The 15875-nt window shown below is 45.1% G+C and overlaps 2 protein-coding genes across 6 annotated transcripts; one reads left to right on the top strand and one right to left on the bottom strand.

The window, feature by feature from the left end:
• Positions 1–237: 237 nt before the first annotated feature.
• LOC139574669 (ATP-dependent RNA helicase DDX42-like) lies at positions 238–7365 on the bottom strand. 2 transcript variants are annotated; one of them, XM_071399449.1, is made up of 18 exons: positions 7237–7365; positions 6565–6804; positions 6281–6428; positions 6068–6129; positions 5536–5572; positions 4770–4922; positions 4543–4647; positions 4274–4393; positions 3994–4170; positions 3773–3901; positions 3555–3654; positions 3391–3438; positions 3200–3297; positions 2770–3046; positions 2358–2584; positions 2145–2255; positions 1924–2022; positions 238–1808 (listed from the first exon to the last, which is right to left on the bottom strand). In XM_071399449.1, the coding sequence occupies exons 2-18, from the start codon at positions 6795–6797 to the stop codon at positions 1140–1142; spliced, it is 2793 nt and encodes a 930-aa protein (XP_071255550.1). In that variant the 5' UTR covers positions 6798–6804; positions 7237–7365; the 3' UTR covers positions 238–1139. The 2 variants fall into 2 exon arrangements, with proteins under 2 accessions (XP_071255550.1, XP_071255556.1); XM_071399455.1 differs by lacking the exons at positions 5536–5572; positions 6281–6428; positions 6565–6804; positions 7237–7365 and having other exon boundaries at positions 6068–6104.
• A 10-nt stretch (positions 7366–7375) lies between these two features.
• Positions 7376–15844, top strand: LOC139574683 (STE20-related kinase adapter protein alpha-like). Of its 4 annotated transcripts, XM_071399484.1 has the most exons (13): positions 7382–7493; positions 7813–7892; positions 8061–8118; positions 9197–9225; positions 12793–12895; positions 13022–13143; positions 13411–13519; positions 13717–13840; positions 13916–14087; positions 14189–14293; positions 14408–14658; positions 14751–14793; positions 14870–15844. In XM_071399484.1, the coding sequence occupies exons 2-13, from the start codon at positions 7881–7883 to the stop codon at positions 15023–15025; spliced, it is 1284 nt and encodes a 427-aa protein (XP_071255585.1). In that variant the 5' UTR covers positions 7382–7493; positions 7813–7880; the 3' UTR covers positions 15026–15844. The 4 variants fall into 4 exon arrangements, with proteins under 4 accessions (XP_071255603.1, XP_071255585.1, XP_071255612.1 ...); XM_071399502.1 differs by lacking the exon at positions 9197–9225 and having other exon boundaries at positions 7376–7493; XM_071399511.1 differs by lacking the exon at positions 14751–14793 and having other exon boundaries at positions 14870–15061.
• The last annotated feature ends 31 nt before the right edge of the window (positions 15845–15875 follow it).

Here is a 15875-nt window from a genome sequence, read left to right as displayed (position 1 = left end):
TATATCCTCACAATGACAGCTGCTTGTGTCACATCTTGTGTGCAAATTACAGATATAACAGAGAACCTCACGGGTACTGTCATGCCTAAGACTAGTCATTTTCAAGACAGAAGCCGATTCCAAAATGGAAGCTTTTGAAACAGAATGTTATGGAGTTTGAGTTCAGTTTTTCACTAGCATATAACCACTTCTACAATATCAGGTGTCAAAACGTAGTGAGTGTTGACAAATGTGGGACCAAGTGAATTTATGTTTATTACAGTTCAGAACTTCTGTGTCAGATGCAGCTAAGTTTAGAATGCACACTTATAGAACTTCCATTGACAAATTACAAACAGAAAAGGAAACTATAGACAAACAAAATAAACTGCCAAAGACATTTTTTTAATCAAAAATACTTGACATCCTCCTGTGAATGAACTCAAGCGTAGCCTCACACAAAAATGAACAAATACATTTTACAGACACTCCACTTTCAAAAGCATAAAAAACACCTAAGTGACACAGAGGCACTTTACGAAGAAGTGAATACAAGCTGCAAAGTTCACAAACACAGATGGATTCACAGGAAGTAGTACACTTATATATAAAAAAAGAAGGAGATCTGTCATTAACGTGGGTTGATAATATACACTCACATTTAGTCCAATAGGGCTGTGTTGGGTTACTCAGGGCTAAGAGTTTAACTAGAACGACGGGGGTGTCCAGTGAGAAAGGACGTAAGAATACAACAGACATCTCAATCACAAGTGTTTTCTGTGGCGTCAGGACTGCATAACAGCTCCACTGCTTCCTTCTATTGACCAGAAAGATTGACCATCTCACTTATGGTGAGGTTAAAACTATCTGGATGGTATATTTACAGTAGATTTCTTTCTCCATGCACAGTAGAGTGGAACTCTATCCAAAATCTCAACACTTCTTCAGACAAGCTGACAATCAGGAGCCATGTTACTGAATCCCCAACCAATGCAGGATAGCATGTCTTTCCCCTTGCATTTAGACCGCGCAGTAGGGTCGGTTCACACATTAACCTTTAAATTCTGTGCATGTTTCAGCTGAAATGACCAGCTGTGCATCTACAGACAATGCATGCTCATCTAAGAACAGTTGGTTGGTTGCTTTTCAGGTGATGTGTTTTAGTTGTCCCACCTACTCTTTTTGCGTTTTGGTGGATCTGGGACTGCAAAGCTGTCTTCCTCTCGGTCTCCTTTCCCCTCAGCTCTGTCCCCCCTTCCTTCACTCCCTGCCCTGTCTCCACTCTCCCTGTCACCTCTACAATCGTCTCGCTCTCTGTCCCTTCTACTTCCGTCTCCATTACGACTATCGCCATGGCGCCCGCTGCTGCCATGGCGATCCTTGTCCCCGTATCTATCGCGGTCTGCGTGGCGGTCCCGCTCCCCATAGCGCTCCCGCTCTCCCCCGCCACTGTGCCGCTCGCTCCTGTCTCTCCTGTCACGATAGTGGCCATCTCCATGGCGACTCCTGTCATCACCATGTCTGTCACGGGGCCCTTCCCTGGGTGAGGGTGGGGCGGCATACCCCTGAGGAGCAGTGGCCTGGCTGTCTGACACAGAGCTCAGGGAGCCGGCGCTGGTGAAGCCTGCCATCTTGGTGCCCATGCCGAGGGCTGCTGGAGGGGCCATGGCTAAGGATGGGGGTCCACGTGGCCGGTCTGGGCCCTCAGGGGCCCCGGTGGGGACGGAGCTCAGACTTCCAGCGCTGGTCCAGCCTGAAGAGCTACTGGACTTAGTGGTGAGTTTAGGAACCATGCCGGACGCCGCCACAAAGTGGTTCTTATACTGAGACTGGGGAAAAATAGACAACGATTAAAGAGGGACTTCTAGACGTACAGAAATAATTCATGATAAAAAGGGATAATTTAAAGCTAACAGAATAGATAGTGAGTGACAGTTTAATTACCTGGAAGGCTGACTTCATTGCTGACATGCGGTCTCCCATGGCTCCGGTAGGCTTGCTGTAGCCCTCATAGTTACCCATGGCAGCACCACCACTACGCTCCTGGATAAACAACAAAATGTCAACAACCACCAAGAGTTACACTATTATGCCACTGACCTACCAACAAGATAAAACACTACAAATAACAGAATTTATGTTACAAATAAACATGGCCAACTCACAGAACTTTCAGCTCCCAATCCTGGCCTCTCTCTGTAGCCCAGACCACCTCCTCCAATGTTTAGCTTCTTCCCTTTGCCACCCTTGAAGCGTGATTTCCTGAACCAGGGATTCTGAGAGGAATACATCAAAGGAGGTCAGTAAAGACATCATATAAAATGAACCTTTCCATAGCCGTCCTCAATGGTCAGTCAGGGACATGTAGAATGGCTTACCTGCATTGCCAAGTCCATCAGTTCCTTAGAGACGCTTTGATTGGCTCCCTCCAGGTTACGCACAAGGTCTCCTGCAAATGATGTGTCTTTACTGGTGAGAAGGGTGTAGGCAACACCCTTTTCTCCAGCACGACCTGTTCGGCCAATTCGGTGTGTGTGTGTGTCGATGTCCCGAGCCACGTCATAGTTCACTACTGTGCGTATTGAAGGGATATCCAGACCACGAGCTAGGGAGGAAATGACAAAGAAGCAGTGAATGATAGAATGACAAGTATGTAGTAGCACTGGAATTCAGGCAAAAACAATCAAATCATTGTCAGTGTCTGTGTAATCATACACAGATCTCTGATAATTGGAACGTTGTGCCACATTCATTCCCCACCCCCTCGTCTGCAGCCCATCCCCACCTCACCTGCCACGTCGGTGGCCACCAGCACGGGCAGACTCTTCTTCTTGAAGTCAGCGATGACCTTGTTCCTCTCACTCTGGTCCATGTCTCCGTGCAGCAGGCCCAGGCTGTGGCCCTCCTGGGTCAGGTTGGTGGCCAGCTCGTCACAGTTGGCCTTCTTGGTGACGAAGATAAGTACAGAGCCAGAGGAGGTAAACTCCACCAGGCGGCGGGTCAGCCAGCCCCACTTCTCCACCCCACTGGGCATGATCTCCACTACCTGGGTCACATCCTCATTGGCCTGGGGAGGAAGGATGGAGGATTGAAGAGCATTAGATGACTAAACTCCAGAAAATGTTCTGCCGCCAGCTGGTTGACTGTTCTGGCAATGTAGAACTTTAAATAAATGACAGAAGTGGCAATCAGATGGTGTTAGAAGAGCCACTGGTCTGACCTCCCCGATGTCTCCCTGCACCACACGGATGGGGTCCACCAGGATATCTCTAGCCAGCCTCTCAATCTTCTTACGGAAGGTGGCGCTGAACAGAAGAGCTGTGAGGACAGGAGTAAAGTTAAGGTTCATAGGACGGTGTTGTCTTATCTAAAGCCTCTAACAAGTGTACATGCACACATTCACACACTTACTCTGTCGATCAGGTCGGACATGGCTGGCAATGGATCTCACTTGATACTCTGAAAAAAGTTTCCAAAAGTATATGATATAAATAGGTGTCAAACCAACTTCAGTGAACAATCTTCTGGGCCTAGTGGTCATTGGGAACAAAATAAATAAGGGAAAGCCAACTTACCAAAGCCCATATCAAACATTCTATCTGCCTCATCAAACACCAGGTATGTCACTCTCTGCAGAGAGGTGGCCTTCTTTTTCACATGGTCAATCAGACGACCCTGTGTGAAGAACAACATACACAACCCAATAAGTGAAATGACCTCAGGGGATTCTTTTCCTCCAATACATAAAGACTAAACACAGTCTACCACAGTGATTGTCAACTAGAGCTCTTACCGGGGTGCACACAACTATCTCTGCCCCCTCCTGAAGAGCCTTGGCCTGCTCCCACATGCTGCCGCCTCCATACACCGCCACCGAGCGCAGGGAGTAGGCTTTCCCAAAACGCTTACACTCCGCGTGGATCTAGGGAGCACAACCATCATTTTCACGGGCCTAATCAACTTTTTGTCATGGAAATGTTTTGTTCCTGACCCATCTCTCCCTGGCTGTCTTACCTGCTGACAGAGCTCCCTGGTGGGGCACACGATGACTGCGATGGGCCCCTCTCCAGTCTCCAGTTCCTTCTGGTCCATGATGTGAACTAGCATGGGCCAGATGAAGGCTGCAGTCTTGCCACTACCCGTTTTCGCAATGCCAATCATGTCACGTCCACTCAGGGCAATGGGAACTCCCTACAGGACAGATGGGGAAGAAAATACAGGTGAGGCCTATTTGCTACTAAAGCAATATGAAAGTACCAAAAAGAAAGACCTAGGAAACAAGCTGCTTAGGTACCTGGCACTGAATAGGTGTTGGCTGAGTGTACTCCGACTTGCGGATTATGTGCATCAGCTGCTCGTCAAACCCAAAGTGGGCGAAGCTGGTGGAGAGTTTAGGAGGGGCGGCACCAGACACCTGCCAAAGTCAATGAAGCAAAATAAATAGACAAGAGGCTTTCGGTTAAAGAGACAATGGGATCATACAACAGTTGTCTGTAAGTGGTATGTTGGCTAGGATTGTGTGGTTGGGTTTAGATGTGGTTGTGTCCTTCTCCGGACACTTACCCGCAGGTTGAGTTTGTGTCTCAGCTCAAACACCTCTGTGCCTGTCAGGCTGAGAAGCTCCTCATGCTCGTTGTAGAAGTTCCTCTCAAAAGGTGGGTAGTCAATCTATAAGGGGATGACATAAATGTAGGACCTCAGACACTAAAATAAAATAAAAACTCCAATTGACAAGATAAGATATAACTTCCTGCCTCTTGGCTCAGATAGGTGCAGTATGCAGCTGTTACCTCAGAGTGGTCCATCGGGGGCAGGGGCATGATGATCTTCTTAGTGGTGGGGGCAATGGGATTCCCATCACTGTCGTAGTCTATGTTCTCATCCTCGTCCTCTGCGGTCAGCCCAGCTGTGGGATTCTCTGCCATGTAGCGGAAGTAGGCTTCCTGCACAGAGCACAGCCGCATGAGTCAACCAGAGTCAGCTTAAACGCCTAATGAAGCACACATTCATGCAGGCACTCTTACCACTCTCATAACCGGGGGATATACATTCAAATACAGTCAACGGCAAAATGCTCTGATGATCGCCCATATCAATGTCGGAGTCTAAGCCATTTTATGTTTTAACACTCAGTTTAAACCAGTCTTTGCGTTATTCGGGCTGAAATTGATCAGTGTCAGACTTTATAACCCCCCTTCACAAAGTAGTAAGAACAGCAACAGTTAATAGCAAACATTCATTACAGTATGGCATATTTGAAAAGAGATGATAAACTATTAATCAACATGCTTAGTTTAGGCATGGGTATATTAAAAAAAATATATATAATTGACATCACAAGTATGCATGTAGATATCCAAGAAGGATAGGGTGAAGGATTCAACCTGCAATTGGGTTTGTTAGCATAGTGTGAGAGAGCGAGAGTAAAAGAGAGAAAAAAAGAGCGAGAGATGTGGTAGGTGGTGAGACTTGGCCATAGATGGGTCGGGAGGGGAGGTTGGGGTCTGGAGGCTCTCTGATCAGTAGTAAATTAGGAACGTTGGATGGATCACTTACTTGTTCATCTTCCTCTTCAATGTCATCACGTATACCCCTGTAAAAACAAGCGGAGAAAAAAAAACTTCCCTGCGACTCGTTTGTTCACCCATGATTCCCCACAACCTGTCTAATGTCACGCTTATCCCCTCCCTACAAAGTCGCCATGCAAGGCAGGCTTGATTAGTTACCTACAGTATGGACCAACTGGGGAAATTTAAGGTAATTGAATGGCAAGACAGATTATTTAAAATGAGACATATCTTTGCTCCACAGTGGTGAATGATTGCAGTTGAAGTGGGAACTTTATATCTACAGTATCTTAATAACATGCTAGAGTTTTGGGATGAGAATAGATTAATAATTTTGACACTTGACTAATTACAATGGAAATATGTGCAAATCAATACACAGGTGCATGGGAAGAATGTACTACACCTGCCTGCCTGGTGGCCTTGAATAGGGCATTTGCTAATAATATTTTAGCTTATATTATTGAGAAGGTAATTTTGAAGGACCTAAGCTTAAAGGGTAGAAATTGAAGGGATCTTACTTTTCAACCTTCTTTTCCTTCTCTTTTTCCTCCAGTTTCTTCATGTCTTTAGCTGCTTGGTCCTAGAGCAGACAAGAGGGTGAACAATATACCCCCCTGCAATATTTCCCAAAAGCTCTGTGACAATAACCACAGATTTTAAACAGACAAACTACGGAGAAAATGTGTATATTCCTACATGATCCAGGTCTAAGAGGGGAATCCTTGACTCACCTCCACTTGGGCCATGAAGGCATCCAGAGGATCATCCTCACTGTCTGAGCCCCCTCTAGACTGGAATTGTTGCCGTGTGGGGGAGTTCTCAGCTGGGATATATGGCAAATCTGTGCTGCTTGACTCCTCTTCATCATCTTCAAAATACCTGGAAATGGGTTAGGAACGTTATCACCAGTCAAATGTAATTGAAATCAATGTAATACATCCTGCATAACTGGTTGATCATACAGCATACGAAGCACACCAAACCCACCCTAAAGGAAAGATAAGTCTATACTCACGCATTCTCTTCATCAAAATTTGCTCTTTTTGTTCCTATCTTGTAGAATGCAGGGAGTTGCTGGTTCTTGCCATAACCTCCAGCTGTCCCTGCGCCTCCGAAGGACGTGTGGGATTTCTGAGGCACGCGCAGTTCTTCTTTCTTTCCCCCTCCTCCACCACCACCACCACCAAGGGAAAATCCTCCAAACCCGAATCCTCGCTTACCACTTGGGCCACCCTTGCTCCAGTTCATAGCTGTCCTACAGACATAAGGGGAAAAGAAAGATAATCACATTTGGTATTTGACTGTTGTACATTGCTGTTGCATTCCAGTCCATTCATCGCAGGCCTTGTGTCACCCACAAACGTCTGCTAAATGCTAATCATCTCGTAAATCACTGTCTGGGGGATGTCAAAGATTATCTGTGGCTTCTGGCAAATGAAGATATAAAATATCGCATTAATCTGTGTCTAGCTAATGTTTGGATCTCATTAATTGGCTAAATTAAACTAGCTAACGTTAGCATGCTACGCTTCTCTAGGGCCGCAGCAGCACGACGAAGAAGTGGGTGTGTGACAAATGATTGACTGAGCAAATATGGCTTGTCAAAGGATATTTGCAAAATCAGTTAAATCTAGTGTACGTTATACACTATAAACTAACCTCATGGTTTCATGTACTGTTTATTTACCTGTTTTCACCACCAATAAAGATCTGTTTACCACTGCCAAATCTCACAGCGCGACTCGAAAGTGTTTTGCGTCATTACCGTGTGTAGACGTAGATTACGCGCGACGGATTGCTTCTCACAACAACGAACCAATCAACGCAAACATGTGACATTAGTTACCGCCCCTTTTCGATTATAGTTGTTTGTTGAAAATGGTAGCTAACAAACTCGCTCCACCAGATACTAGCTAGCTAATTCTTCAAGTTATTAACATACAGGTAGGTTACTAGCTATCGTGGTTTATATAGCTACCTAGCTAATCTGTTTTTTAATGTATTGAAAAAGATAGCGTAAGCTAGCCACGCTAACGTTAGTTATGATTTTTTTATATAGCTATATGTTACTGTAGCTAGCTAACGTTAGCTAGTAGTCCTGCTAATAAAATGTTTTTGGGCCTATCTATTATACTATTTGTGAAATGGTTTTCACATTAACATTACAACTTAAATTATTCTATAGGCAGGTTATAGTTAGCTACATGTCTTGTTCATAGCGAAGTAACGTTAACGTGTTTCCTTTCCTCTGTTACTGTGTTAGTATTTCTTTTGGAGGGATTTTTTCTGGATGGGGTTTCAGCGGTTCTAGCTGCCACAATCGACAGATCCATGTCTTTTCTGGTGAGTAAACTCAGTTAGCGCTCCCCTGCCTGTTGACGTTAGCGCTCCGCCTAGAAAATATATCAAATACTTGTGCTGAATCCTTACAGTGTCACAGCAATGATCAGTTATTGGAGAAGTGATTGACCTGTGGTATCTGCACTTTCTTTCTCCCTCTCTCAATCCCAGCGTTGGGTCTCAGAGAAATTGAGTGTGGAGAGCCTGAGGGATTTTGAGTTTTTTGGAGGTAAGGTCAAAGGTTATGCTGAAAAGGCTTCCCCAATCAACTGCTGCTTACACACAAGACCTATCATCAGCTATGAAGTTGCCCAACCCTCATACAGAACCTGCTAGCTATAAGTGCAGCTTTGCTTTCAAAACAAGATATTGCATTGCACAGTTTTTAAAAAGCAACACACTCTAACAAACAATTCGCATAATACAATTTAAACCTACTGGAATCCAATCAGCATTGGTTCTTTGGCAATATGTGGCTGGATACCTCTGTCTCCCACATAGATTCAGGACACATAAGAGCTACTGCTTGCTTCAATGTTCTGCAGGTGTCAAGTGTCTCACTGTACCTTACATGTGTGCCATGAAGAGAGTTTGTTCAGGTGTGATGTCTCCTTGTCTGGCAGACTTGATCAATGCAGTAAATGTGCAGCCTCAGAATACTGCATGTCAGATTAATATTCTGTTGCGCCGTCGGTCTTTGTAGTATATACGAAGTTGACATGATACCTAGGTCAAATATTTATTAAGGAAATCATATTTTATGGGTAACAAGTGTGGTGGAGATGAGGCATGTTCAAAGAGATGTTTCTACAGTATGTGGGTCTTATTAGACACTAACATGAGGACAGGAAAGCACTGTCAATTTATCAGTGGTTGAAGAATCGGTTTACATAGAGAGGAACTGAATAGCTGGGGAGGGGTGGCTTCACTATCAAGCTTTGCATTATCTTCATATTTCTGTGCGCTCAGCTCACATTGCATAATTGTTCTGTGTTCGTTCATACGCTTGATTTCAAGTTTGGTTTTGGCTGCTTCCTGTTCCCATGGCAATGCATAATCACTCAATCCCGCTAGACTGAATCCTCAGATTCCTCGCTGATTTAACAGATGCGTCAGAGGTATCTAATTAGCCTAAACTGAATCCTCCTTGTTATGGGAGCCAGCTAGCAGCATTGATCCGACTCCTGCAACAAACACCACATGCTATACTTTACACTTACAGTGTACCTAATGGTTCCTGAGCTGCTCTAAACACATATCCTTCTCTTGTGTGTGTGTTTGTCATTGATGTGGTTTCTCTACCACAGAGCAAGCTCAGGGAAGCTCTCACAGGAAAGTAAGTGCAGTACTCCAGTTACGGCTCTCGATCGTTCCATCTGCCTGTGTGTGAGGGTGGAGCCAACGTGAATGTATTCACAAGCCCTGTGTGCTTTTGTGCATGGGCATCTGATTCACAATGCTGTGCTGTATGTGCTTTGTATTTTGAGGCCTATCCAACTTCACCCACCAGGGTTTCCTATTGGGGGAGTTGGGAGATTGGTGGAGCTTACAGTAGTGATGTCCTCTTGATGAGACATGGTTGGGTTGGAGAGAGCAACTGAGGTTGTCAAGTCTGATGAAAAAAAGATGTGATCAGTATAAGTGGACAGATGGATCACCTCATGTAAGTCGCTCTGGATAAGAGCGTCTGCTAAATGACTTAAATGTAAATGTAAATTAATACTACTTGTTACCTGATGGCTCCATCGGTTGCTCCAGATACCAAAACAGTCCTTCCTGATTCATAAAGTTGACCTCAGTTTGTGTCTTTTAGAGTGGGCAATGATGGGTCATCCGTAATTACCAGGCTTAATTGACCTGCACTTGTCTTTCCCGGCTGTCACGGAAAACGGCTTTTTGGTGTCAGCTGACAGATAATCTCCCTGTAAAGCCGGCCTTAATGGGCCCTTAGGAACTTCGGTGTGGTCTTAACATGGTGTTACTATTTGATTTATGGTTTCTGTTGTTCTTCACTGAAAGTCCTCACTAATTTTGACCAAGCCTGTTTCATGTTTGTGAAGTAGTTTAAGTGTGGACACTTTGTCTATTGCCTGTGTTCACTGTACTTCTCCCTTACTAGAAAGCAGACGGCATGTAGGTGGGTGGTGGGAGGGTATGAGCAACTGGTTATTTGTTCATGTCTAATGTGTCACTGTTGTGGAAATCTCTGGATCCACCAATGGTTGTGAACTGGAGTTGAATGGAATGGATCGAGTTCCATGTGTTCCATTTTTGGCAACGCATGGCAACCCCGTCTGAGTGATTTAACGTGATGGGCATCTACCTCGCAATGCTGGCTGGAAATTGGTAGAGAAATGGTTATTAAGCTGTTACTACATATTTTTATTTTTTTATTTTTTATTAAAAAAAATAACCTCGTACATTTGAAGTCGGAAGTTTGCATACACCTTAGCCAAATACATTTAAACTCCGTTTTTCACAATTCCTGACATTTAATCCTAGTAAAAATTCCCTGTCTTAGGTCAGTTAGGATCACCATTTTATTTTCAGAATGTGAAATGTCAGAATATTAGTACAGTATGATTTATTTCAGCTTTTATTTATTTTATCACATTCCCAGTGAGTTAGAAGTTTTCATGCACTCAGTTAGTATTTGGTAGCATTGCCTTTAAATTGTTTAGCTTGGGTCAAACATCTCTGGTAGCCTTCCACAAGCTTCCCACAATATGTTGGGTGAATTTTGGCCCATTCCTCTTGACAGAGCTGGTGTAACTGAGTCAGGTTTGCAGGCCTCCTTGCTCGCACACGCTTTTTCAGTTCGGCCCACAAATTTTCTATAGGATATAGGTCAGGGCTTTGTGATGGCCACTCAATACCTTGACTTTGTTGTCCTTAAGCCATTTTGCCACAACTTTGGCAGTATGCTTGGGGGGGTCATTGTCCATTTGGAAGACCCATTTGCAACCAAGCTTTAACTTCCTGACTGATGTCTTGAAATGTTGCTTCAATATATCCACATAATTTTACTTCTTCATGATGCCATCTATTTTGTGAAGTGCACCAGTCCCTCCTGCAGCAAAGCACCCACACAACATGATGCTGCCACCCCCGTGCTTCACAGTTGGGATGGTGTTCTTTGGCTTGCAAGCCTCCCCAATTTTCCTTCAAACATAACGATGTTCATTATGGGCAAACAGTTCTATTTTTGTTTCCTCAGACCAGAGGACATTTCTCCAAAAAGTATGATTTTTATCCCCATGTGCAGTTGCAAACCGTAGTCTGGCTTTATGGCATTTTGGAGCACTGGCTTCTTCCTTGCTGAGCGGCCTTTCAGGTTATGTTGATATAGGACTCGTTTTACTGTGGATATAGATACTTTTGTACCTGTTTCCTCCAGCATTTTCACAAGGTCCTTTGCTGTTCTGGGATTGATTTGCACTTTTCGCACCAAAGTACGTTCATCTCTAGGAGACAGAACACATCTCCTTCCTGAGCGGTATGACGGCTGCGTGTCCCATGGTACTATTGTTTGTACAGATGAACGTGGTACCTTCATGCGTTTGGAAATTGCTCCCAAGGATGAGCCAGACTTGTGGAGGTCTACAATTGTTTTTCTGAGGTCTTTGCTGATTTCTTTTGATATTCCCATGATGTCAAGCAAAGAGGCACTGAGTTTGAAGCTAGGTTTTGAAATGCATCCACAGGTACACCTCCAACTGACTTAATGATGTCAATTAGCCTATCAGAAGCTTCTAAAGCCATCATTTTCTGGAATTGTCCAAGCTGTTTAAAGGCACAGTCAACTTAGTGTATGTAAACTTCTGACCCACTGGAATTGTGAAACAGTGAAATAATCTGTCTGTAAACAATTGTTGGAAAAATGACTTGTGTCATGCACAAAGTAGATGTCCTAACCGACTTGCCAAAATGATAGGTTAACAAGAAATTAGTGGTTGAAACACTTAGGTTGCAGTCATTAAAACTCGTTTATGTAAACTTCCGACTTCAACCGTATGTTTAGGCCAACACCCCGTACCAGGGCTCTACAGTGGTACCATTTTGGTCGCATATGCATCGAAATATTTTACTGTTACCTGGAATCTTAATTTGGGAGCACCAGTGCCCCTCGGTGGAAAAAATATTTTGTCTTTGTTGTCAATTCTTGTCAATAATACCTAAAATATTTTGCATTGTGCTCCTACATTTTAACATAGGAGCAAGTGCTCCTTGTAAAGATTTTTTTATTTTTTATTATAGAGCCCTGCATATTTTTTCCCCAGTCAAACATTTTGACAGTGAAAATAGTTTTATTTCTGAGCATCTTTTAAGACTGTTATTGGATCCCTATTTTCATCTTTTGAGATGATACACGAGATGCTCACGTCTCCGCACAACAAGGGGAGTCATTGTTCCAAAGGCGGGAAGGCAGGAAACAAGCTTAAGTCCAAAATAAGCCCATAGAACACATTGGGCTCATTTTGGACACATTTTGGCGAGAGTGCAACCTCTTGCTTCGCCTCTTCCTCGCTGAACACACACACACATTATTATTTTTGGGTACCCACTCTGCATGTATCTTACCATGAGTGTTAATATTTCAAGCACTATGGTGTGATAAGGTTTAGAGAAGGCATGATTCATAAATGATGTAGCTTCTTGCTTATAATTTGCCACCAACAGAATTCAAACCTGAAGTTAGATGTTCTCCACTCAGTTCCACAAGTACTGCTCGTACACACTCTTCTGTAGTCTGCCTGTATATGATTTAGCATCAACCATCACGTCTGACCAAGCCTGTGCAGGCCACTCTCACAATGCCACAAGTAAAGCCCAACACTAAGGGCCAATATATGCTATCATTTCCAATGCTAACTCCTTCCCTGCTGCCGCCTCTCCCCCCCAGGCCCATGAAGACAGCCACGAGAGCCTGACCTCAGTCCCACGGCGGGACACCATGGGAAGCTTCCTCCCTGACAGCAGCGCCTATGAGCTCCTGACCATCCTAGGTCAGTCAGTCTCAGGCTTCCAACCCCAGTGACTTGGCTGCCAAGGCGCTTGTGTGTTTGTTGTTGAATACATTGTTTGTGCTCCTGTCTATAGTCTAATTTGGTGTGTGTGTTTTGCTGTGCTAGGTCGAGGCCTGGAGGACTTGATGACCGTCAACCTTGCCAGATACAGACCCACAGGGGAACATGTAGCAATCCGTCGGATTGACCTGGAGTCCTGCACCAATGAAATGGTCAACTACCTGCAGGTCTGGACCTGTCACCATCCATCTATCATTCTACCATCCATCTGTCACATTTCCCTTTGCCAGGCAGACAGACATCCGTCAAATCATCCTTGTCTTGATATACCTCTTTCACTCCTCCACTCTGAATGCATTCATCCCTTGCTTTATGACATCACCTGTTATGTAATCCAACCTCCCATCTCTCTGTCTAATTTGTATCTATTACATAACTCAATGTAATCTCCCTCTCTGTCCATTAAACCTAACCCAGTCGAATCTCTGTCTCAGGCTGAGCTCCATGTATCTAAGCTGTTCCACCACTCCAGCATCCTGCCCTACAGGAGCATCTTCATAGCAGAGAATGAGCTGTGGGTCATCTCTCCCTTCATGGCCTATGGTGAGGATTCACAGACAGGAGAGCACTGACTGTAACACTACACCACTCTGGTCCTAGTCAAATGTAGTCAAAAGCTAAATGTAGACCGGAGGACTCTAGTTACCATTCCCACACTAAGGTAATTTGTCTCCACCTAATCCTACTATTCACAGTCCTCTGCTCTCTCACTGACTAATGTAGTGTCTAACATGTCCTAGGGTCGGCCAGAGACCTGATCAGCAGCCACTTCACTGATGGGATGAATGAGCTGGCCATCGCCTACATCCTACTGGGCATGCTCAAAGCCCTGGACTACATCCACCACATGGGCTATGTACACCGGTAAGTACAAAGTACACACAGGCCCAGGACCTTTCATGCAGGATTGTGACATGGCGTCTAATTGTGTGTGTTTAGGAGCGTGAAGGCCAGTCACGTGTTGATCTCGGTAGACGGTCAGGTGTGTATGTCTGGTCTGAGGAGCATCATCAGTCTGATCCGTCACGGCCAGCGAGCCAGAGTGGTCCATGACTTCCCCCAGTACAGCATCAAGGTGCTGCCCTGGCTCAGCCCAGAGGTGCTGCAGCAGGTAACTCCATACCACACCTGGCTAACATACAATACCTTGCTTTTAAACTATAATACCTTAATTTGTTTCTATCGGTCAACCCTGGTGTGTGTGCATGTCAGAATCTGCAGGGATACGACTTCCGGTCAGACATCTACAGTCTTGGCATCACAGCCTGTGAGCTAGCCAATGGACATGTGCCCTTCAAAGACATGCCAGCCACACAGGTGACTAGTGGCCTGATCAACCCCTCACCCTACCTTTATTCTGAAAGATCTATATTCTGCCCCTCACTTGACTGGTATCTCTCTCCATTCCTCTTCCTCCCCTCTGTCCTCTAGATGTTGCTGGAGAAGCTGAACGGGACAGTCCCCTGTCTGTTGGACACCACCACCATCCCCCCAGAGGAGCTGACCATGAAGCCCTCCCGCTCTGGGGCTGACTCTGGGATCTGTGAGGGCCCCAGCACCGGAGGGGCCCACCACTCTAACGGAGAGCCCTCCTCCTCGGGGAGCCACCCCTACAGTCGTACCTTCTCTCCCCACTTCCATGCTTTTGTGGAGCTATGTCTACAGAGGGACCCAGAGAAGAGGTGAACCATGCCAAGCTAGGCTGCTGGTCCTCACATTGATTGTCTTATGAATTTTAGCTAATTTAATTGTTTATTTCCTCCCCCCCCCTCAGACCCTCAGCCAGTGCTCTCATTGGTCATTCCTTCTTCAAACAGGTCAGTAGGATCTAGTTCCTCAACATCAATGTACAACATTTCAGTCACCCCAATGAGATTTCTTTCCATTCCCTAGATCAAGCGTCGGCCATCGGAGGCTCTGCCTGAGCTGTTCCGGCCCGTAACGCCCATCACGGGCTTTGAGAGTACCCAGCCTCAGGATGCTGCCTCTGGACTGGCCAGCCTGGAGTCTGGCCTCAGCCACATGGATGTGGATGACTGGGACTTCTGACCACAGAGGAACAGGAAGGAGGTGTAGTAACCAAGAGGTTAACAGGAGACGCTCTGAGAAGACTTCGGACTGGATTTACGCTTTGTTCTTATTAAATGGCCCATGTAAATAATTCAAACTAAGCAGTTTCTCCTCCCTTTGACTGGGTTAACGCCAGCTTCCATCTCACCTCCTTGCTATCGCTCTAGTCTAAAAGATGCATGAGCAGACAGACCCTTGCACTGACTGACACCCAATTCCTCTCACGCTCACATCTCTCCAGATTCTACTAAAGCTCTGGACCCATCGAAGAACCGTATGGGGGAGTATGTCCATTCAGCTCTTTCACTTGCCAATGGAGATGTTCCATTAAAGGTAAAGCAGGGAGACTACCTCTTATTTGATCTGAGCTGTACTTGACCCTATCTAGAGCCATCTGTTGACATTAAAGACCAGGAACTGACCGCATTACCAAGGGTTGATCCAATCAGCCATCTAGCCAGCACAACAGATGGAAGATTCCAGAAGTTTGTCCAAGGCTATCACGAACCAGACAGTGTTTGCATTTCCTCACAGCTGAGAAGAGGCTCTCATACTGAACCATCAGTTTTACAGGAGAGGGAAGAAAAAATCTGTTTCTACCTGAAACCCTCAACTGAAGATGGCAAAGCAAGTTAACACTAGACTGTGCCAACAGGTCCATGTATTTGATTAACCTTCCTGTTATTGGCCATTTATGTCCTGCAAAAAAGTGAATGTTACAATGGTGCTTGTTTCACGAAGGGAAAGTGTTGGGAGTGTCAACTATTTTACTTGATAATAAATACCTTTCACCTCGGGGCTCTCACTCTCATTGTATTGTAAGTAATCA

Source organism: Salvelinus alpinus, chromosome 1 (assembly GCF_045679555.1).
Source record: "Salvelinus alpinus chromosome 1, SLU_Salpinus.1, whole genome shotgun sequence".
Lineage (NCBI taxonomy): Eukaryota > Metazoa > Chordata > Actinopteri > Salmoniformes > Salmonidae > Salvelinus > Salvelinus alpinus.
This window is presented reverse-complemented; position numbering and strand designations above follow the sequence as displayed.

Bases quoted from the DNA above. Each gene is read 5' to 3' on its own strand.
- LOC139574669 (XM_071399449.1), bottom strand. From the start codon at position 6,797: ATGAACTGGAGCAAGGGTGGCCCAAGTGGTAAGCGAGGATTCGGGTTT. The intron at 2,256-2,357 runs GTAAGCCATTCT...TATTCCTCTCAG, and splicing joins TGATGGACTTGGCAATGCAG to AATCCCTGGTTCAGGAAATC. The intron at 1,809-1,923 runs GTAATTAAACTG...ATTTTTCCCCAG, and splicing joins CAATGAAGTCAGCCTTCCAG to TCTCAGTATAAGAACCACTT.
- LOC139574683 (XM_071399484.1), top strand. The intron at 13,144-13,410 runs GTCTGGACCTGT...TCTCTGTCTCAG, and splicing joins AAATGGTCAACTACCTGCAG to GCTGAGCTCCATGTATCTAA. The intron at 14,294-14,407 runs GTGACTAGTGGC...TCTGTCCTCTAG, and splicing joins AAGACATGCCAGCCACACAG to ATGTTGCTGGAGAAGCTGAA.